At 49.5% G+C, this 23,973-nt stretch overlaps 1 protein-coding gene across 7 annotated transcripts in view; it reads left to right on the top strand.

The window, feature by feature from the left end:
- Positions 1-23,973, top strand: part of mipol1 (mirror-image polydactyly 1) — a 654,701-nt gene that overhangs the window by 299,833 nt on the left and 330,895 nt on the right. For all 7 annotated transcript variants that reach the window (XM_072488851.1, XM_072488861.1, XM_072488810.1 and 4 more), the window contains 3 exons: positions 7,251-7,380; positions 21,395-21,428; positions 21,683-21,853. In XM_072488851.1, coding sequence (XP_072344952.1) covers positions 7,251-7,380; positions 21,395-21,428; positions 21,683-21,853 — 335 coding nt within the window. The remainder of the gene's footprint in view (positions 1-7,250; positions 7,381-21,394; positions 21,429-21,682; positions 21,854-23,973) is intronic.

Genomic DNA, 23,973 nt, shown 5'->3' with positions numbered 1-23,973 from the left:
AATCCGGGTGATGAATGGTGTGCCACCCTGACGGTTAACCGATCGCCGATCACTTTCCACCTGGACACTGGCGCCTCCGCCAACCTCATAGCATGGTCAGCCTTCTACGCCATGAAGGTCAGACCACCAATTCGGCCGTCCCGGTGCAGGATGGTCGACTACAATGAGAACGTTATCCCGGCTATGGGATCCTGCCAGCTCCAGGTGACACACAACACACAAACGGCCACACTCTCGTTCGAGATAGTCGGCTCATCGAAGGCCTCCCTGCTAGGCGCACAGGCATGCAAGGCTCTCCACCTCGTGCAACGAGTCAACTCTCTCTCCAGACGGCACGTCTGACTTCCCGAATGCAGAGTTCAACACACAGCTCCAATCGCTCCTCGCCCACAACCAGGAGGCATTCGAGGGCATGGGAACACTGCCATACACCTACAGAATTCGGCTCAAACCAGACGCCACCCCGGTCATTCACGCACCTCGTAGAGTCCCTGCGCCACTCAAAAACCGCCTCAAGCAGCAGCTGCAGGATCTCGAGGACCAAGGAGTCCTATCCAGGGGCACGGAGCCCACGCCATGGGTCAGCTCCATGGTGTGTGCCAGCCGAAAGCTGTGCACCTTCAACACCCCTTTCAGCAGGTTCTGCTACAACCGAATGCCATTTGGCATCATCTCGGCATCCGAGGTCTTTCATAGGATCATGGAGCAGATGATGGAAGGCATCGAAGGGGTGCGCGTATACGTGGACGACGTCATCATCTGGTCCACCACACCACAGGAGCACATATCTCGTCTCCAACGCGTCTTTCCATGCATAACGTGAAAACGTCCTGCGCCTCAACCGAGCCAAGTGTTCTTTCGATCAAACCGAGCTGAGGTTCCTGGGGCACCACATTTCCCGGTCGGGGGTCCGTCCGGATGCAGACAAGGTGAGCGCCATCACAGCCATGCCGCAGCTGGCAGACAAGAAAGCAGTGCTACGCTTCCTAGGCATGGTCAGCTTCCTGGGGAAGTTCATTCCCAACCTTGCCTCCCACACGACAGCTCTGCGCCACCTAGTCAAAAAGTCCACGGAGTTCCAGTGGCAGCACACACACCAGCAGGAATGGGAGGAGCTCAAACTCAAGCTCCCCACAGCACCGGTATAGGCGTTTTTCGACACGTCTCGTGCCACTAAAATCTCGACTGATGCCAGCCAGCCCGGCATTGGGGCAGTGCTCCTGCAGCGGGATGACACTGCGTCATGGGTCCCGGTCGCCTATGCATTGCGGGCCATGACCCCCACAGAGCAGCGCTACGCGCAGATCGAAAAGGAGTGCCTGGGCTTGCTAACCGGTTTAGACAAGTTCTATGACTATGTGTATGGTCTTCCCCGGTTCACTGTTGAAACTGACCACCGCCCCCTGGTCAGCATCATAAACAAGGACCTGAACGAGATGACCCCTCTCCTCCAGCGCATCCTACTTAAACTCAGGAGGTATGACTTCCAACTGGTCTACACCCCAGGGAAGGACCTTATCATTGCGGATGCCCTATCTAGAGCAGTGAGCACGCTGCCAGATTCGGAGGGGTTCGTATGTCAGGTCGAGGCGCAGGTGGCCTTCACATCGGCAAATCTGCCAGCTGACGACTCCAGTCTGGCCCGTATTCGCCAAGAGACTGCGGCCGACCCCCTTCTCCAACGTGTGATGCGCCACATGATGGGAGGGTGGCTCAAAGGGCAGTGCCGGCAGTTCTACAATGTCCGAGACGACCTGGCCGTCATTGATGGTGTCCTTTTGAAGCTGGACCGGATTGTGATTCCGCACAGCATGCACAAGCTGGTTTTCGACCAACTACACAAAGGCCACCTGGGGGTCGAGAAGTGCAGACGGAGGGCCTGAGAGGCGGTATACTGGCCGGGCATCAGTGATGATATTGCCAATATGGTGCTCAACTGCCCCACCTGCCAAAGGTTTCAGCCGGCGCAACCTCCTGAAACGCTTCTGCCCCATGAGCTGGTGACGTCCCCCTGGGCGAAGGTGGGTGTGGACCTCTTTCACGTGCTCGGCAGGGACTATGTCATCGTCGTTGACTTCTTCTCCAACTACCCAGAGGTCATACGCCTGCACGATTTGACGTCGTCCGCTGTCATAAGGGCCTGCAAAGACACCTTCGCTCGCCACGGCATTCCGATGACTGTCATGTCGGACAATGGGCCCTGTTTCGCCAGCCAGGAATGGTCATCGTTTGCTGCCTCGTATGGCTTCACACACGTGACGTCTAGCCCTCTGCACCCCCAGTCCAATGGAATGGCGGAGAAGGGCGTTCACATTGTCAAGCGGCTCCTCTGCAAGGCTGCTGCTGCCGGATCGGACTTCTGCCTCACCCTGCTGGCCTATCGCTCGGCCCCACTAGCCACTGGTCTCTCACCAGCCCAGCTGTTGATGATTCGTGCCCTCAGGACCACTGTGCCCTCCATTCTGGTACCCACAATCGACCATGCTCCGGTACTGCACAGGATGCAACTGCGGCGCGGTCGCCAGAAGAGGTCATATGACACACAGGCAACTGATCTTCCCGCCCTGGCTCCTGGAGACGAAGTCCGCATCCACCGACCGGAAGGTGGCTGGTCAGCACCTGCCGAAGTTCTCCGACGCGTGGCTCCCCGCTCGTTCCTGGTTCACATGCCTGATGGATCCATTCGTAGGCGCAATCGCCGGGCTCTTCGCCTGCTTCCACGCTCGCTACGAGACCTTACACTGACACCGTGCCCTCCTGTTGTTCCTGATATCGACTTTGTGGAGCTGCCTGCTACCATGCCCCTTCCGTCGTCGCCCGTGGCCAAGTCCGTTCCTCAGCCGGTGGTTCCAGACCTACCCTTGAGGCGGTCAACCCGAATTCATCGCCCACCTACTAGACTGGACTTATGAGACTGTTTATACATTGAACTCATGCAACCACTGTGTTAATATGTTTATGTTCTTATCGTTACAGGAATTCGTTTTATCGTTCAACATTTCACTGTTCTTTGTTTATGGTACAACCTCATTATTATGTCACACCCGACATCGCCCCTTGTATATAGTTAAGCCCCATGTACATGCTGTAAATATTACACACACACACATTTAGCTACACTCAGTACACATCTCTATTTATAACCACGTAGGCATATAATCTTGTAAAAAAGGGGGGATGTCATGATATTCAGGTGAACATCATATCACATACATACATACATAATGATGGACAGATCAACGGACCAATCAACACACACAACAGGACAGCCAATCACAGACAAGAGCATACACAGTACAAAACAGGGAACACGACACTTCCTGGGCACTCGAGCAGGAGACGGCTCAGGGCACAGACCTCATTGTCAGCCAGTCAGACATTCACCATGTGCTGAGTACCAGAGTTTACTATGTTGATAGTTGATTGAAATAAAACTGCGTTGTACCATTCGCAACCGTGTTGGTTCGTCTGTGTATCAGAGTACCCAACACTTCAAATTCAACCTCCTCATGTGCCAGGCTCAGCTTGATTCAGTTCAAGGTGGTGCACAGGGTGCATCTGACCAAGACGAGAATGAGTGTTTTTTTCTCAGGTGGGGAGGATAGGTGCGAATGTAATTCTCAGGGGTCATCAGATCATACCCATATGTTCTGGTCATGTCCTAAATTTGTCAGCTTCTAGTCTCCTTCTTTAACACCACATCAGGGATTCTGATATCGAGCTGGAGCCTTGTCTGTTGGTGGGCAGTTTTGAGGTTTCGGAATTGCCGGTGCTGCAGACTGGGGTGAAGGTGGATGTCATCGCCTTTGCCTCATTGACAGCCTAGAGGCGAGTTCTGCTGGGGTGGAGATCTCTTAATTCGTCCAGTGCCTCAGCCTGGTTGGGTGACCAAATGGAGTTCTTATATCGGGAGAAGGTGAAGTATCATTACAGGGTTGGTAGAAGGGTTCTACTCGAGATGGCAGCCATTCATTTCCTTTTTCAGAGAGTGAGGGTGCAATCTACCAGCCACGTCATGCCCAATCTGAAGTGCAACATGGCTGGTAGATGCTAGGAGAAGCCTCCCGGCAGCCACGACGCTGTGCGGGATCTACCCAAGTCCTGCGAGATGGTGCAACCAGAATCTCGCCCATTCTGGACGGGAACAGGCTGCGCACGCTTAAGTAGGTTTTAAACCCATGATCTACTGGCCTCCGCAGGTGTCCCCAGGGAGATCTTAGCCGGGCATTGTTCAGTGCTGATCCACACAAACGTGGACCAGGTGGAACGGCACCCGGGGGGCATCCTGTGCCATTGGAGGCTCCTCGGTGGTCAGGGGTAGAGCAGTGTGGGCCTTGCCCCACAATGTGAGCATCTTGACACTGCCAGCTGGCCCCTTGGCACTGCCACCCTGGCACTTCCAAGGTACCCAGGTGGCACTGCCAAGATGGCTGGAGCACCACCAGGTTAGCAGTGCAAGGGTACCAGGGTGACACTGCCAAGGATCAGGGCCCGTGGAAAGCCATCCCCATGAAAGGAGAGTGGAGGGGGGTATGGAGGTTAGAGGGGTGCAGGGCAGGTAAGAAGGAGCCTCTGGGAGTTGGCAGGGTGACGGTGGGGACCTGGAAGGGGAGCCTGAAGAGGGATGGAGGGAGTCCCCAGGGACCCCTCACTTGGGGGGTTAAGTAGTGCCCATATGTGCGGGGCTGATATTGCCCATAGGTGGGGTGGGGTTATGGGGGACCCACAAGCTTATTTAGAGCTCGCGGCACCCTTTCAAAATGGCCCAATCTGATTTCAGCTGCCCTCGTGATGAAAATAATTCAAAGTGTGGTCTAAACTGGTGAGAAACTCCCCAGGGACCAAAAAAGTGACTAAGTGTGGTTGGATAGTGATGGGGAACTCGCGATAGAACCGCTGGAAACCTCCACCAAAACCCACCACAAATGACACCTTAGAAACCTTTCCATTAGATTGCTCCCTTAGTCACTGTCAGTTGTTAGAGCAGCGTTTAGTTTTTAGTTATATGTTGAAGGGTTGGGTTTATTGAATGTGCCATTCATGCATTGTACCTTTATGTATTTGTAGTTTAGTGTGGCTTTATTTTGTTATAATGTAAAATTTCTTCAATAAATATATGTTTTTAAAAATGATTTCAATGGGAAATTGGATACGTGCTTGAAGGAAATAAACTTATGGAGCTATGGAAACAGAGAGAGGCAATTGGACTGACTGGATTGTTCTCTAGAGTGCTGGCATAGACTTGATGGGCCAAATGGCAGCCTTCTGTCCTGTAAATGAGACTGAACAGTAATTTTCAAATCGGAATTGGACTATTACTTCAAAGAAAAAAATTGCAGAACTATGGGAAGGAGCAGGGACATGGGACTAATTGGACAGCCCTTTCAGAAAGCTGATGGGTTAAACGGTTTCCCTTTTTGTTGTATGATTATGTGAAACTACATGCCACTAAGGTGTGTTGATATTTGCATGCAGCAGTAATTGGTATAGTTAGCTTTGCCATGTTTTATGTACACTGTTTCTGTGTAAACTTGTGCACAAATTGATCATCTTCCTGCTTGTTTTTAGTCATATTGGAAAGTAATTAAGTGCCCCACATTCCATCACTTCAAAAGGACTTCATTGGCTGTAAAGAACTTTCGGATATCCCAATGTTGTCAAACGTACTATAAAAATGCAAGTTCTCACTGAACAAATATATAATTTGAATGAATTGTCGGTGGTTTGATTTGCTTATTTAAAAATGGAGGTTGTTGTATTTGCTTTCTAGTTTGTTGTGCTTGCCTTCTAGTATCTTTCCTAGCATGCATAATAATTACTAATATTTGTCAACTTTGGTTAACTGCTTTGAATTTTTATAGGTTAATTAAGAGAATTCATAGGAGTCAAAAATAGGCAAAGTGGGTTTTCTAAAATTTCTCCTGGAACTTAAAAGTTTAGAATATTCAAAACCTTAAGTGGAATAAATCTACTAAATTTCTGTCCCAAGACTCCCATCTTTTTTTAAAATCCAGTTTGCTTTGTTATATGTATGCCACTTTACAGGAGTTTGATTAAGTTTTGATTAAATCATTTGCAGATATTTTGATATTTTGGAATTGTGAGCTTTTTTCGGTTTCTTTGATAACTCTTGACTAGATTTTTAAAACTTAAATGTTGAGTCCTGTGTGAAATGAAATGAGTCACTTGATTTGGTAATTGCTTTTGATTTAAGTAGCTGATTGTTCAATTGTATTTAAATAAGATGTTAGTGTAGGGAAAAGTACCTGCTGTATAATTTGGTTATTCTTTCAAAACTCTTCTCTGTGTTGTAAATATAGCACCCCACCCCCAAAACAAATAGGCGATGACACAGCTGGATCTCACTCAAGGAAGGGGATTGGCATGGGTATCCATTAGGAATATTGTATTCTAATTATTCGCGCTGCCTGAGATCATTTTGCATTCACATTTAAACCAGGCTATGTTATGGTTTTGCAATGATTAACAAAACAAGGCTTAAAATGTAATTTCGCAATAAGCTAATGTTGCAACGATTCACTGCAAGGACAAGCAGCTATCGCTACAAAGAAATTATCAAAACTGTATTGGGGCAAGTACATATACACACTGAGCTTTAAACTGCCCATGTACAATCTTTTTAAAGTATTAGTGCCACAAATTTTCTTGATTGAGTATAGGCAAATAAATTTGCCCCAATATATTCATATTGCTTGCTTTCAGCATACACATTGCATTTTGTGCGTGTACTGCAGTCAGTCATTGTGTGGGTCTTGCCATTTTGGTGTTATAATTTAACATTATTTCCATCTACGTTACCTGACACCAGCTGTCTCTTACCCGTTGATTCACAATAGTCATGCTTTATGATCACCAACTTTTTACTGTATTTGATTACCTTGAAACTTCATTTTAGAGAGAAATAGAAAGAAAGAAATCACATTTATATAACAACTTTCACATCCTTTGTATCTCCCAAAGTGCTCACAGTGACTTAGCTACCACAATTCCAATTCAAAGGTAATTACATAAGCAAATACTGCAGCCAAATTTTGTGTAGAACCATAGAAAGGTTATAGTGTAGGAAGAGGCCATTCAGCCCATCATGTCTGCACAGGCCAAAAGAGAAAAAAAAAACTTTCCACACATTTTAACCCACTTTCCAGCACCTGGTTGCTTTTGGCCACCACTTCCTGCCATTTCCATAAATCCAACCTGTACTTTCTTGTTTGCCATTTTGTCTTTCACAGTTGTAGTTGAAGAAGTCTATCATGCACAAAAGGAACGGGATGCAGCTGTTATGGCTAGACTTCGACTTGCCAATGAGGAGCGAGATGAAGCTCTTGTGCGAGCTAAACAGCTCGAACAGGCTTTTGAGGGGTATGTATGCTGGATTTAAAAATTGTTTCTATTCTTAAAAAGAATAATATCCTTGGACTTCTGGTGGCGGCATCTTGGTGGAAGTCGCACATTGGATGGCTCCTGCTCGAGGTTCTGGTTTTTGGAGTTTAATGCCAAGTTCCAAGAGCAGGTTTTGAATAAGCTGATGCAGGACATCAGGAAGGTGGGGAATGTCATAGATTCAGAATAAAGCCAATGGGAAGAAGGGGACGAGCTAAAGTTCGTCAGCAAGTGAACGGGTCAGCCCGGCAGCAGGAAAGATGGCAGAAGCTGGCTCGCTGGGTGGGACCATACACTTCACAGTAGAGACTTTGACCAAAGTGATGGCTGGAGTTTGAGAGGCAGTTTGCCAAACATATGGAGGTATGCGTAAGTAGATGATGGCTATGATGAAGGAGCTGGTGGAGGAGGTGATGGCGCGGTGTAGGCAGCAGTGTTTCAGACATCGGCTGAGGTATGGGAGCAGGGGGAGAAATTAAAGGGAGTGGAGGAAGCTCTGTCACAGCATAGTGACCAGTTCACCTCCATGGGTGAGGAGTGATGCACAATCAATAACTCCCGAAGCGAGATTGTAGGACAATTGAAGGCTTTATTGAACTAGATGTTTCCCCCAGCAGCGCAGGTACAGAATGCAGCAGCTAGGGAAACACAGACGCTTATACTCCGCCTTTCTGGGCGGAACCAGCAGGCAGGCTCCACCAATGATCTTACAGTATCAGGTACCTCCAACACCAAGGATATTACAGTATCAGGTACCTCCAACCGAGGTACCATAATACCCCTAATTACAGGCTACCACATTCACCCCCTGTTAAAAAAGAGTCCGGCAGGGGTGGTGGTCTTGCGTTGTACAGTGGTGGAGGTTATGGCGGACCCGTCGGTGGGACAGTGTTTTGCCTTTTTACATGTCACACAAATTATTTACAGGTATTTATTTACAGATACATTTCATAATGAAGCTATTAGTCGATCAGGAGCCCTGGTCGTCCTCTGTGATCATCGCAGTCTCGGCGGTGATGCAGGCACCGGCTCGGGCATCCGTGATTCCGGGAGCGTGGTGTCTTCAGCTTCATCGCCCCTAGGTGGGACCAGTGGAAGGACCGATCCTCCTGGGAAAGGGGCAGCAGTGGGGTGCGCCGGCGGGAGGGGGGGGTGGGGTTGGTGAGGGGGGTGTGGGTGGGATTCCAGCGGGCGCCAGGTCCCGGAGGGAGACCATATCCTGTTGGCCGTCGGGGTACACCATATAGGCGTACTGAGGGTTAACATGAAGGAGGTGTACCCTCTCGACCAACGGGTCCGATTTGTGTGCCCGCACGTATTTGCGGAGCAGACTGGGTCCAGGAACTGCCAATCAGGTTGGGAGCGAGGTCCCGGAGAAGGACTTCGTAGGGAAGACAAGGAGACGTTCATGAGGCGTTTCGTTGGTCGTGGTGCACAGTAGTGATCGAATGGAGTGGAGTGCATCGGGGAGGACCTCCTGCCAGCGGGAGACTGGGAGATTCTTGGACCGTAGGGCCAGTAGGATGGTCTTCCAGACCATTCCGTTCTCCCTCTCCACCTGCCCGTTTCCCCGGGGGTTGTAGCTGGTTGTCCTGCTTGAGGCAATGCCCTTGCTGAGCAGGAATTGACGCAGCTCGTAGCTCATGAAGGAGGACCCGCTATCGCTGTGGATGTAGGCGGGGAAACCGAACAGCGTAAAGATACTGTAGGGGGCTTTTATGACGGTGGCTGCGGTCATGTCGGGACAGGGGATGGCGAACGGGAACCAGGAGTACTCGTCAATCACGTTCAGGAAGTATATGTTTCGGTCGGTGGAGGGGAGGGGTCCTTTGAAGTCCATGCTGAGGCGCTCAAAGGGGCAGAAAGCCTTCACCAGGTGTGCTTTCATTGGCCGGTATAAGTGCGGCTTGCACTCCGCGCAGATTTGGCAGTTCCTGGTGATGGTCCTGACCTCCTCGATGGAGTGGCGCAGGTTGCGGGTTTTGATAAAATGGAAGGAACGAGTGACCCCCGGGTGGCAGAGGTCATCGTGAAGGGTCCGGAGTCGGTCCACTTGTGCGTTGGCACATGTGCCGCGGGATAGGGCATCAAGAGGCTCGTTGAGCTTCCCGGGACAATGCCAGATGTCGTAGTTGTAGGTGGAGAGCTCGATCCTCGACCGTAAGATCTTATCGTTCTTTATCTTGCCCCGCTGTGCATTATCGAACATGAAAGCTACCGACCGTTGGTCAGTGAGGAGCGTGAATCTCCTGCCAGCCAGGTAGTGCCTCCAATGCCGCACAGCTTCTACTATGGCATGGGCCTCCTTTTCAACATAGGAATGACGGATTCCGGAGGCATGGAGGCTGCGTGAGAAGAGGGCCACGGGCCTGCCTGCCTGGTTGAGCGTGGCCGCCAGACTACGTCGGATGGGTCGCTCTCGACCTGGAAGGGAAGGGACACATCGATTGTGTGCATCGTGGCCTTTGCGATGTCTGCCTTTATGCGACTGAAGGCCTGGCGGGCCTCTGCCGACAGGGGGAAAGCCGTGGATTGGATTAGTGGGTGGGTCTTGTCCGCATAATTGGGGACCCACTGGGCGTAATATGAGAAAAACCCAGCAACGTTTCAGGGCCTTGGAGCAGTGGGGAAGGAGAAACTCCATCAGGGGGTGCATGCGTTCGGGATCGGGGCCTATGACTCCATCGTGCACTATGTAGCCAAGGATGGCTAGACGATTGGTGCTGAATACGCATTTCTCCTTGTTATAGGTCAGGTTAAGGAGACTGGCGGTATGGAGGAATTTGCGGAGGTTGGTGTCGTGGTCCTGCTGGTCGTGGCCGCAGAAGGTGACGTCGAGGTATGGAAGCGTGGGCCCGCAAACCGTACCGGTCAACCATTCGGTCCATCTCCCGTTGGAAGACCGAGACCCCATTTGTGACACCGAAGGGAACCCTTAGGAAGTGGTAGAGCCGCCCATCTGCTTCGAATGCAGTGTACTTGTGGTCGTCCGGGAGAATGGGGAGCTGGTGGTAGGCGGATTTGAGGTCCACCGTGGAAAAGACCTTGTATTGTGCAATCTGATTGACCAAATCAGATATGCGGGGGAGAGGGTACGTGTCGAGCTGCGTATACCTGTTGATGGTCTGGCTGTAATCGATGACCATCCTGTACTTCTCCCCGGTCTTTACAACCACCACTTGAGCTCTCCAGGGGCTGTTGCTAGCCTCGATAATACCTTCCTTCAGTAACCGCTGGACTTCCAACCTGATGAAGGTCCAGTCCTAGGCACTGTACCGTCTGCTCCTGGTGGCACTCGGGGGTGAGGTTTGCAAACAGGGAAGGTGGGTCGACCTTGAGGCTGCAGATAGTGAGTAGGGGAATAGGGCCGCCGAATTTAACAGTGAAACTCTGGAGGTTACATTGGAAGTCACATCCCAGGAGTGTGGCAGCGCAGAGGTGAGGGAGGACGTAGAGTCGGAAATTGTTAAATTCTCTTCCCTGGACTGTGAAGTTAGCTTTGCAGTACCCCTTGATCTCCACAGAGTGAGACCCGGAGGCCAGGGAAATTTTCTGGTTAACTGGGTGTATAGTGAGGGAGCAGCGCCTTACCATATTGGGGTCGATAAAGTTCTCTGTGCTCCTGGAGTTGATCGGACAGGATGCCTTGTGTCTGTTGATGAGTACTGTCGTCGTAGCGGTCGAAGGATTTTGGGGCCGAGACTGGTCCAGTGTCACCGAGGCGAGTCGTGGCAGAAACTGATGAGCTCCTTGGGCGGTGTGCGGTCATCCGAATCAGGGTCTTGAGACCCCAGCCAAGATGGCGGTGCCCATGGGTCGCACATCGCCGTGGGTGGGCAAGATGGCGGCGCCCATGAATTGCACGTGGCCTCTGGGGGGCAAGATGGCGGTGCCCAGGGTCCGCGAGTGGCTCGCGGGACCAAAGATGGCGGCGCTCACAGGCCGCACGTGGCCTGCGAGGAGGGGAATGGCGGCAGCCCCGGTTCGCCTGCGGAGACAGCGGCGACCGACCGGGCCTGGCATACCGCCACGAATTGCCCCTTCTTCCCACAGCCCTTGCAAGTTGCGGAACGGGCCGGGCAGCGTTGCCGGGGGTACTTGGCTTGACCGCAAAATAGCATCGGGGCCCCCCGGGGTTGCCTGGCAGCCGCCCGGCACAAGCTTGTGGGGGGTTGGGGGATACGTCGGGATCGGCTGCGGGTGGGGTCCACGCTGCCCATGGGGATACTGCGCGGTCGGGGACGTACGCTTGGGCGTTGCGGGAGGCTATGTCTAAGGAGCTTGGGAGTGGCCGTGCCTCCTTGAGACCCAGCGTCTCCTTTTCCAGCAGCCGCTGGCGGATCTGCGAAGACAGCATACCTGCAACGAAGGCAACCCAGATTAAAAGTTCAGTGTGGTCGTTGACTGAAACTTGCGGACAGTCATAGTTCCTACCTAGTACTAGCAATGCACGGTAGAAGTCGTCTACCGATTCCCCCGGAATTTGTTGTCTGGTAGCTAGGAGATGTCGGGAGTAAACCTGATTTACTGGGCGAATGTAGTGTCCTTTTAACATAGTCATCGCGGCCTCGAAACCGTCCACGTCCTCGATGAGCGTGTAGATTTCTGAGCTCACCCTTGAGTGGAGAACTTGCAGTTTCTGGTCCTCCATGGGTGTAGTCATGGCCGTCCTGATGCATCCGTTGAAACGCGGCAGCCAGTGTTTAAAGGTCCCCGCTGAGTTTGCCGTGTGGGGGCTCAGTTGTAGGCACTCCGGCTTGATGCGGAGCTCCATTCTTCAAATCTAGTTCAATAAATTGATGCATGATCAATAACTCCCGAAGCAAGATTGTAGGACAATTGAAGGCTTTATTGAACTAGATGTTTCCCCCAGCAGCGAAGGTACAGAATGCAGCAGCTAGGGAAACACAGACTCTTATACTCCGCCTTTCTGGGCGGAACCAGCAGGCATGCTCCACCAATGATCTTACAGTATCAGGTCCCTCCAACACCAATGATGTTACAGTATCAGGTACCTCCAACCTAGGTACCGTAATACCCGTAATACAGAGTACCACAAGGAGCTGCGGACGTTGTGGAGGCCAACAAAGGACTGAGAGCCAAGGTGGAGGACTTGTAGAATTGGTCGAGGTGGACAGAATTTGAGAATTGTGGGCTTGCCCGAGGGGGTGGAGGGCTCGAGTCCGACTAAGTACTTTGCGAAGATGTTGGCGGAGTTGTTGGGGAAGAGGGATGACCCCTCCCGGTATGAACTGGACAGAGCTCATCTGTTACTCAGGCCCAAGCTGAAGGCAAATGAGCCACCAAGGGCGGTCATAATTTGTTTTCCCAAATTCCATGTCAAAGAGAAGGCCTAGAGTTGGGCAAAACAAAGATGTGAGGTGAAGTGGGAAAGAACTGGTATTTATATATACCAGGATTTAACTGTGGAGTTAGCGAGAAGGCGGGTGGCCATTGGTCAGGTGAAGGCAGCACTCTTTAGCAACAGTGTGAAGTTCGGCATGGTCTATCCGGCGAAGTTGAGGGTGACCTATAGTTCGAGGGACTTCTATTTTGAGATGGTGGAGGCCACGGAGGCATCCGTGAAAGCCGAAGGACTGAGCTAAAAATGAGAAATAGGACTGGGGTTTGCTTTGGACTGAAGGAAGGGGGCGTGAAATGCTGTGTACAGCCTTATCTTTTGTTTCAGGATGTGTATTTGTTTTGTATTTGTGGGGGGAACAGTTGGAGGTTTGGTTTTTGGTGAAGGGTAGTGTACCCTCTGCTCTGGGTCACAATGGGTACGAGAATATTGGGCTTTCTGGGACGCGGTCTTTGCTCATTGGTTATATTTGAGTGTCTTTGTTTTCCAGGGATTGGGTCATGGAGGAGGGGATTGGGAGGAGGGGGGCATGGGCAGGGGCTTCCACACCAGCAAGCGAAGGTTGAGTAGTGAATGGGAGTGAGGTGGGGGAGGGGCCGTCATCATTGAAATCTGGTCGAACAAATTTCGGTGGGCCTGAGAGCTGTGAAAGGTGAGGGAATGGGATCGATACTGGGAGAGGTGTTTGCAAGAGGAAGTGGATGTGGGGATTGAAAATAAAATGAAAATGCTTATTGTCACAAGTAGGCTTCAAATGAAGTTACTGTGAAAAGCCCCTAGTCGCCACATTCCGGCGCCTGTTCGGGGAGGCTGATACGGGAATTGAACCGTGCTGCTGGCCTGCCTTGGTCTGCTTTAAAAGCCAGCTCTTTAGCCCTGTGCTAAACCAGCCCCTATATTCTGGAGTATTCAGGATTCTGGGAGGGGGGAGGGATTCAATGGCAACAAACGGACGGGGTGGGTCAGGCCCAGTGGACAGGACCCTGGGTTATGATGATGGCGGATAGGAGCGGCGGGGGGGTTGAGAAATGTGGAACATGAGGGGTGTTCGTGGGGCTGGTGAATAGGTCGAGGGTTTTTTCACATTTAAAGTGTCTGAAGGCCAACGTGCAGGAGACCCATTTGAGGGTGAAAGATCAGGTGAAGCTTAGGAAAGTTGGGTGAGTCAGATTTTCCCTTCGGGGTTCGATAGCAGGTCTCGGGGAGTAGCGGTATTGGTGGGCAAGAGGGTGAGGTTTCAGATGGAGAAGGTGGTGGTGGGCCAGAGGGGTAGGTACATGATTGTGACATGGGTGGGCATTAGAGGGGAGGTTAGTGGCACTGGCGAGCGTCTCTGGCTCCAACTGGGATGATGCAAGGTTTGTGAAAAGGGTGCTGGGTGCCATCCCTGATTTGGATACCCACGGGTTAATAGTGGGTGGGAGGGGGATTGGAATATGGTGCAAGAGCCGAAAGTGTACAGGTCTCAGCCGTGCTTGCTGGCCCAGTCGGCAGAAGGGGGGCGGGGGGGGGGGGGGGGAGGGGGGGGTGCGAAGGCATTGCTGGGCTCATGAGAAAGGTGAGAGGAGTGGAACGTGGAGGTTTCAGCACCCGAGGAAGCTGGAGTATTTGTTTTTCACCCCGGTACCTAAAGTGTACTCGTGAATAGACGTTTTTATGGTGGAGAAGGCATTATTGGCTGGGGTCAAAGGGTCGGTGTATTCAGTGGTATTGATTTTGGACCATGCACTGCATTGGGTGAATGTGGTTCTGGAGAAGGGAGTGGCCCAGAAGCCGGGGTGGAGAATGATGTGAGGTTATTAGCTAACTTGCGATAAGATTGGAAATGTGATCAAGGAATATGTGAGATTTAATTGCACAGGGGAAGTTTTGCAGGTGGTGGTTTGCAAGACTCTGAAGTAAGGGGGGATCTCGTTTAGGGCTAAGGTGGACAAGGTAGAGAGGGAGGAGCACCAAAAATTGATAAGAGGAGATACTGGAGATGGATAGGAGGTAAGCGGGAGACCCGGGCCCGGCCCGACCCTCTTGGCCAGGAGGAAGGAGCTTCAGGCGAAGTTCGACCAGTTGTCCACAGAGAAAGCGGTGCGCCAGTTGAGATATGGTGAGGGGGGCGGTCTATGAACATGAGGAGTAGGCAGGGCGTATGTTGGCTGACCAGCTTCGGAGAGAGGCGGCGGCGAGGTAGATCAGATGTGGGATAAGATGGGGAAGCTGGTGGTGGCCCCGGAGACAAACAAAGTATTTGAAGAATTCTATGAGAAGTCGTATAGGTCGGAGCCAGGAGGAGAGGAGGGAGTTGCTGGACAGGCTGAAGACCTGAAGTTGGGGGAAAAGGACAGGGCAGGGTTGGAGGAGTCAGTGGGGGAGGCAGGAGGTGAAGATGTCAATTGGGAAGATGCAGCCTGATGAGGCGCCGCATGTCCTTTGAGGAACTCCCGGACCGGGCATGCAGGAGGTGGCAGCGGGTGAGCCGGGAAACCGTCGGACACATCTGCCACATAATGGCACTGCGTGGGAGTGGGAGAGGACACCCGCTACCGATGGCCGTCAAGGTGACAGTCGCCCTGAACCTCTATGCGACGGAGTTGTTCCAGTCGCCGATGGGGACCTGTCCGGCATCTCGCAGGCATCGATGCACAGGTGCATCCACGCCGTCACTGACGCCCCATGTGCCCTTGCAGACCGGTACATCCAGTTCCCTGTGGACCGCGCCACCAGGATGTCCGGGCAGCGGGGTTCGCTGCCGCCGCTAGGATGCCCCGGGTCCAGGGGGTAATCGATGGGGTGCATGTCGCCCTGCGACCACCTGCGGATAACAGGCTGCTGTTCACAAACTGAAAGGGATACCACTCCATGAATGTTCAGGTGGTCTGTGACCACCAGATGAGGATCCTGCACGTCTGCACCCGATACCCGGGGAGTGTGCATGACTCGTTCGTGTAGGCGCAATCATTGATCCTCTGCATGTTCGAGGGACGCCCCTTCCCTGGCTGTGGGGCTTGTTGCTGGGCGATGGGTTACCCGTTGCGGTCGTGGCTGATGATACCTCTACGGAAGCCACAGAGTGACGCAGAGAACTGCTACATTGATGCCCATTTGTGCGACCAGGGATGTGGTGGAAAGGTGCTTTGAGGTGCTGAAGATGTGCTTCAGGTGCCTGGAGGGGTCCTCCAGTACGAGGCAAGGAGGGTCGCCAGCATTGTTGTGGTCTGGTGCCTCCTCCACAATATAGCCCAGCAGAGGGGCGATGTGCTGGAGGAGGATGAGGGGCAACAGCAGGCCTCATCGGATGAGGGGGAGGGGGAGGTAGACAATGGGCGGGACATGGGAGCTGGCCAGGCATAGGAGACCACATTAGGCCATCAGCAGGGCCAGCGAGCACGGGACGCATTAGTGGACACACACTTCATCAACTGGGGGGAGGGGGGGGGTGGGTTCGGCAGGGGCACGGACTCAACAATACCACACCCCTTCACCACCGGACTCCCTCACCTCCCACACCACCGAACCACCCACATGCACACCCCCTTCCGTTATATATACCTGCGGCACAAAGAGCTGGGGATACTGGGTTGGCAGTGACAGTGGGTCTGGTCCAAGGGATGGAGGATGATGACAGCCCGCTCTGTGATGAGCTCAGTGCTCCACATCATTCGACAATGTCTGATTCATGCCCATAGTAGCACCTCCCACCTGGGTGATCCCTGCATGCGAGCTGGCCAGTCCATCACATGGCCCTGTCGAATAGCTGGGGACGGGATGATGGGGACAGGGTGATGGGGACGGTCGGGGGAGGGGGGGGGGGGTGCTGCACAGCCCACCCACTGGGCCTCACTCATCCACCACCACTCGCCCACAGTGGCCATCTCTGACCGCCCCACACCCACACCCAGCAGAAAAGGTGGCTTTCAACGGTGTTAACAGGTGTTTAATGTGAAGAGCTATATACAGTCTGTGCCCTAGCCCCTATAACTAAACTGTGCCCTGCACCCATGCCAACTTAACTGGTGTCTAGTTTTCTGTCCTTACGGGCCCTAACACTACGCCTAGGTGGTTCCCCAGATGGTACAGCAGGAGTGGAGGTGGACTGCTGAGTCTCTTGCCCTGCAACTAGGGTGCACGTTTCCTGGGGCGGCCTGGCCTGTTTGGGGCCGGCTGCTCCTCGGATTCCTAGGTGGTGTGGTGCTGCCCTGTTCTGCTCACTGCCTCCCTGATGCACCAAGGACAGGAGGGGGGGAGTCCGAGGTGCTGCAGTGTTCCGGGACCTCCCCTACAGGAGTCACCAGCAAGGGCCCCAGCACCTCCTCCTCCCTCAGGGTGCCTGATGGCCCCCGGGCTTCTCCATGGGATGGGGGTGCAAGCCCCGAGGCCCCCCCCGACACCTGGTGCTGCCAGTCCTGGATGCCTGCTCTGGTATCAACCAGGGTCTGTATGTTTGCAGCCATGGAGCGCAGGGAATGGGCCATCCCGGTCTGGGGCTGGACCATCTCCCTCTGGGTCTGTGCAATGCCGGCCAGCACCTGGGCAATGGATGCTCTCAGCCATGGCCTGCTATGACTGGGCTACGCTGAGGAGCGCCACTGCAATCTGCAGCTGGCTCTTGCACATGGTTGCCTGTGAGAGGGCAGCCCTGTCCTGGCCATGGCCCCCGCCTGCACGGAATGCCCCAGGCCTTGCAAAACCTGCCCCATGTCCGGCACCGTCGCCTCCATTGCCTCTACCGTGGATGCCACCCATGCAGTTTTGGCATGGGTGGCACGCATGACCGGCACCACTTCCTACTCCTGCAGGCGGTTGGACTCCTCCACCCGCTTCTGCCGGTGCTGGAAGCCGCTGTTATCCCCTTCTCTATTCCTGGGTCTCTTTCTGCACCTGAACTATGAGTGGGAATGGATATTCCAGGAGTCCAGGACCCGTCTGGGCAGCAGCTGGTTTCTGGGGCCGGCATGCCCTCCGACTGTCCGGCCCCTCGGCTGCTCCTACCTCCACCTGCTGTACCGGTACGGTTGTGTGGTGCGCACCAGCGAGTGTCCCTATAGCCTCTCCACTAAATTGCAAAACCGAGGTGTTAGTCTCTGAGATGATGGATGGTGTAGGAGGTAGCTGTGCCGGAACGTCAATGTGCTCGTCGGACCCGAAGACCAGGGTCTCCTCGGTCGTGGTGTCCTGTGTGTTTGTCCCCTGGGTCGTGGTGTCCTGTGTGTCTGTCCCCTGTGTGTTTGTCCCCTGTGTGTTTGTCCCCTGGGTTGTGGTGTCCTGTGTGTCTGTTCCCTGTGGTGTCCTGGGTCATCTTGGGCAGAGGGCTGGTGTTCCGGCTGCTCTCCCCGTCGGTGCTTGGATTCCTGGGGGGTACTGGACTTGGTACTGGCTCTGGCAGTACCTGAGGAGGTTGTGCAGCTTTTTTCTGCACTGGTCTGCAGTCTGGGCCACCACCCCGACAGCGCTGATGGCGTTGTTCACCTCCGCCCAGACACGGTGAATGATGGCGCCTGCGTCCCGATCCGGGGTACAACACCAGCCTCCTCTCCTCCAGGGCGTCCAGGAGCGTCTCTAGTTTCTCGTCCCTAAATCACAGCGCTGCTCTCCGCGCCGCCATCTTGTCTGCGACGCTGAATGTGGGTGGGGGGGGAGAGAATATTTAACTCCAACTGCGGCGTCACGTCAATCACGGAACCGGCGAATCAGCGGCCGGTCCGTTGCGCGTTGCATGATGCTAGCCCCTTGTGGGCCGTTGAATAGCTCCATCTGGGGGCCCGTTGACACCGTTGTGAAACTCCACGGTTTTCATGACGGCGTCAACACTTAGCCTCATTTTGGGAGAATCCAGGCCAATATCTTTGTATGCAGCCAATACAGGGATAAAGCAGCCTAAGAGTATTGAGAGTTACTATCGTATCCAATAAATTATAAGGTTGATAATGATGGACATTTTTTTTTTAAATGCTCATTGTAGCTGTTCGATAGAAACCAAACATAAATCCACTGGGCTGTAAGTTGTTTTCCTTTTTATGAAATAATTTGTGCCAAATCTCTAAAGATTTCTTCAGGATAGATAGAAAATTGGCTACATTGCTTACTTAACAATGTGCCCTTGGAATATTTTGAAACAGCATTACTAAGCAGATGTTAAACAAGGTGAATGGATATTTGGGTGTAAAAAGGGAAAGAAGAAAATGCAATATTGACTTATAATACTGCAATTATTCAGCAGTATGATTAATTGGGTAAGATTGCTGATCACAATTCTCATTCTATAGAAAATCAATTCAATATTTGAACTAATTAAAATCTTACGTTTGAATTAGTAGTGACATAGAAAGTAGATTATATTAAAAATAATATGTATAGCAAGGATCTTCCTTTTCCCTTTGATTAGGGTGTATCTCTGGAAAGTTGAATCCTGCCCTACTCGTAAATGGTGGCTCCTCCTCCGCCTATGTCAGGCAGGGCTTCATCACCGCATCCACCTTCCCTGGCTGCCCCCCAAAATTCTTTAGTTCTGTTAGTGAACTAGGTGCTGGTTGCCTGAACCTAATATATGGCCCTTGTATCCCAAATGCAAATTACTGGGATATGTTGCAGGATGTAATTTCTTATTTGTATTTATTTTATATATGCTTGTTGATTATTAATTGGATATATTTTCCATTGCTGGACCAAGCCAGGCTGAAATAGAAGGAAGTACACAAAAATGGGAATGTATTTTCACAGTAACTTTGTTGCAGTGTTAATGCAAGCCTACTTGTGACAATGAAGATGATTATTAGTTTTTAGTCCACTTTGCCCAGATCCTCTGAAAAATAGATCGGAGAGGTCTGGAAAATTGGTGCCTTTAATTTCAATATCACATAAAGGAAAAATGGTGATATTAAGATAAATCAGAAGTATTTAAAAAATATGTAACAATTTTTAAACCTGTGCAAAATACCGAGGATACCAGTATTTTTGATCTCCATATGAATATTAGCTTCTGAGATGTTTAAATTTCACCATCTTAAAAATGCATTTCTATATTTGTATCTTAAAAATAGATAGAAAAATTACTTTTTTTTATTGTTCTTTGGGATGTGGACGTCGCTGGTTGGGCCAGCATTTGTTGCCCATATCAAATTGGCCTTCACTGAGGGCAGTTAAAAGTCAACCGCATCACTGTGTGGGTCCGAAGTCACTTGAAGGCCAGACCGGATAAGGACAGCAGATTTCCTTCCCTAAAGGACATTTGTGAGCCAGATGGGATTTTATGTCAATTGGCAATGGTTTCATGGTCATCATTAGACACTTAATTCCAGATTTCTATTGAATTCAAATTTCACCATTTGCCATGGTGGGATTCAAACCCAGGACCCCAGAACATTACCCTGGGTCTCTGGATTACTAGTCCAGTGACAATACCACTACGCCACAGCCTCCCCTTTTAATCATTTATGACCCACATGTATGTTTCTTTACTTCCATTCCTTTTTATGTTTCTTTATTCCAAATACCTTAGCAGAGAGACTGATCGGATCATTTGTTCTGAAGTCTCTTCAAATAACTGCAAGCATCTGCGAAAGAACCCTTGTATTTTTCTTTCATCCAATTTGGGAAGCTTCTGACCCCTGTTCAGTATCCTATTTTGGGCTCTGAAAACCATCAGATTCTTAACATTTTTATGCTGGTTAATGGCGATTGAAAGGTGAAAATGAAATGAAAATCGCTTATTGTCACAAGTAGACTTCAAATGAAGTTACTGTGAAAAGCACCTAGTTGCCACATTCCGGCATCTGTTCGGGGAGGCTGTTACGGGGATGCTGTACTTGCCAATTGTTCTACAAACATAACTTTTAACATCAATTTTTTTTAAGCCATTTCCATCGCTTGTGTTTTGACTAATGCTTCTTCTTCATAGGCTTCAACAGTAGAATTTTAAACTTGTCTTGTTAGGAGGGAGAAAATATAAAAATTGCAGTACTGGTACAATCCCAATTTTTGCTTGTTCCAGGTACAGCTTAGTCTTACATCAGTATGAAAGCAGTCTGTTGTGTTTATAATGCCATTGGTATAAAGGACTAAAAATCATTGTTTACTATCCACTATTTCAGAAGCCAACCACATGCATTTTGGGAATAGATTGCACTCAATTTATTTTACAATGGAATCCTATGACACGACAGATCAGACTTTTTATGTTGATGTTGGAAGATATCCGAGTACATTTTTGGATGAGAATCCACGACAGAAACACTTGTCCAAAGTCTTTTTTGTAAACGTCATACTGTTTTTAGAATTGTGAAGTGAGACATTGAAATAGATTTATGAAGTCTAAGGGCAGAATAGGCTAATGCACTGAGTGTGCTAGCACTGCCGCCATAGCAGCTCTGTCTTCATCTCTGCACATATGAACAGTTGATCCCTGTAGTCATATATAGCAGTAAACATTAATAACTTAACAGTCTGCAGACAGAGCTGAAGATATAGAGCATTATTGAAGGGTGGAATCGAGCAGGTGGCACTTTAATATGTTTAGTGTCATGGTTGACTCTGAAGACTAGTAGAATGAAATTACTTGAGGTTGGAAAGATTTAGGAAGTGAACTCATTTTGCTGTGCGAAGGAAATGCTCCTGATCAGGCTCTCTGTGTCCCTTTTCTAGGTTGGAAAATATTAACCCTGAAGAAAATGACATGGTAAGCCATTCTCTAAGGGGATTTTTTAATGTCAGTCTTGTATCTTAGAGACTTAAGTGCAATTGAGTAGGTTTTCAGAGCTAAGAAGTGGGAAAAGATGAATTTGACACACTAATAATGTATATTTCAGATATTCTGTAAAAAGACACTTATTTTATTCAGTGTACTTTTTGCGCATGACCATCAATTGAGACCTAAGCGAAATAAAGTCTGATTCAAAATTTGTGTATAATTGTCATAAATGTTATTGATAGACATTGCAGGAATTACTGAACCGAATCAACAATGCAGATACAAGAAGAGCCATTGACAAGAATGGAGATTTAATTGTGGATCGAATACACAAATCCAGGGAGCGGAAGAAGAAAATAACTGCTGAAGAAATTAATGCAGTTATTGAGGAGAGGGACGCTGCCTTAGAAAGAGTAAGTATGTTTAGTAAAGTAGGATTTATACCTTTAACCAACTACCTTCTCCTTAATAATGTTGTCATTTAGTAAATATTTTACAAGCAATAGGTACATACCAAATAATAAAATCAAAATATACTTGTTATTTAAATTCTAATTTAAGGTTTGAAATTAATTTTTTAGAATACCACATGTCAATTATGCAACATCCATATTTTTAATGACTTTGAAACAACCATGAAAGAAGATGTTTTGGTTGAAGAGCACATCCTTCAGTATTGCTACGAAACATTGTGCTGTGTTTTTAAACTTGGTCATGGGTGTCTACCATTTTCAGCATGCCTAGTAGGCATGAAACCCGTAACAACCCTATACCAGCCAAATATTGTCAGGGCAAATGCACTATTTTGGTACTTCATACTTTCCATTTAGGACCTGGTGAAATACTGGAGATCAGTAAACTGAAGTGAGATAATGTACACTGGTCTCCCGATGAAGCACAACCTAGAACACAAAAAGTATTTAATGTAAAAAATCTTTGCTACTTGTCCAAGCATAAGTTAACTGATGTCTGAGGGGATTTTGGAATTACTACCCACAGTTTTGGACAGGAATTGAACTTAAGTCGAGGTATGCCCACAATGGTGTATGGGTCACATCCTTGCAGATTTTATGTCCTCCTGCTGACTCTGTAAGCACTAGCAGAGTTAGAATTAGAGGCACAAACAGATGTAACCTTGACGTCACTGACAGGATTGCATTCCAAGGGCCATAATATATTGAAATTTTAGGTCATTTTTACTCCATCTACCCTAGTGTGAAGTTGCCTCTGTAAATTCCAAAGTCATTTGTTGGATTGCTGAGTAAACAGGCAAACTAGTTGGAATCTGCGTGAAAACAAATATTTAAATCTAACCTCAAATATTTGAAATTTCATAGTGCATTCATATTTCTATCAAAACACACATGGCTAAATATTGACACCTAGCCACTTGAACATTATACTGCTAAATCGTGAGCTATGTTTATTTACAACAGTTAACAGATGTCTCATCACACGACACTTGTTTGTATGTTAAATAAGTGTCAAATCCAGTATCAGGACAGAGCAAGACTCATCTTTTAGCGTTTGTATTCTTATTGCTGATGCAGTGAGTGATAAATTAGTTGTCAGATTCATAAAAATATCCCTACAATTACATTTCTTCTCCTTTTCATAATAAATGTAATAGTTTCCCTGCTGTTGTTTGTATCAGATTATATATATATATATATAATGCCCACTCCTGAGTGATCATGTTTATTGCTTTATTGTTGCTAAAGAAAACAATTCCCGATGATTGGCAGGGAATTGACACAATTGGAGTCCCCAATCTCTTGTACCTTCACAGCATATATGGAGCAAGCCTTGGATTAGTCAAAAGGCAGAAATAGAGGAAATGAGTGAGTAAGGTCGGAGGGAAAGAGCCAAATTCATATTTTTATTACAAACTACTTCCCATTTAATGCCATTGGATAAAACATAATGGAAAACCAAGTACCTCCTTCCAGCAAAAGTTGACCTGTGCTCCTCAGCAGCCCACTGCACATAGTACAGTGGTTAGCACTATTGATTCACAGTGCTAGGGTCCCAGATTCGATTCCCACTTGGGTCACTGTCTGTGCGGAGTCTACACGTTCTCCCGTGTCTGTGTGGGTTTCCTCTGGGTGCTCCGGTTTCCTTCCACAAGTCCCGAAAGACGTGCTTGTTAGGTGAATTGGACATTCCGAATTCTCCCTCTGTGTACCCGAACAGGTGCCGGAGTATAGCGACAGTAACTCCATTGCAGTGTTAATGTAAGCCTACTTGTGACGATAAGAAAGATTATTATTATTAGATTCTTCTTGCCTTCTGTATCCCTATGTTAAGCTGATCTCCAAAATAAAATCATTGTGGTAATTCTCAGGAAACCGTGTGTAGACCTGAAATTACTTGGTGCTGCTAATCAAACAATGAAACAGCAAAAATTTTTTTTCCTCATGGAAGAAATAGGAGTGCCCAAGGTAGCATATGCATCCATGTATTATTTCCTGTGTGTGTTTGTAAAGTAAAATTTTAAGGGAATTCTGTCATTCTGTAACACAGATGTTGTGGG

Source organism: Scyliorhinus torazame, chromosome 2 (assembly GCF_047496885.1).
Source record: "Scyliorhinus torazame isolate Kashiwa2021f chromosome 2, sScyTor2.1, whole genome shotgun sequence".
Classification (NCBI taxonomy): Eukaryota; Metazoa; Chordata; class Chondrichthyes; order Carcharhiniformes; family Scyliorhinidae; genus Scyliorhinus; species Scyliorhinus torazame.
Note: the sequence above shows the minus strand (reverse complement) of the source record. Positions and strands in the feature narration are given on the sequence as shown.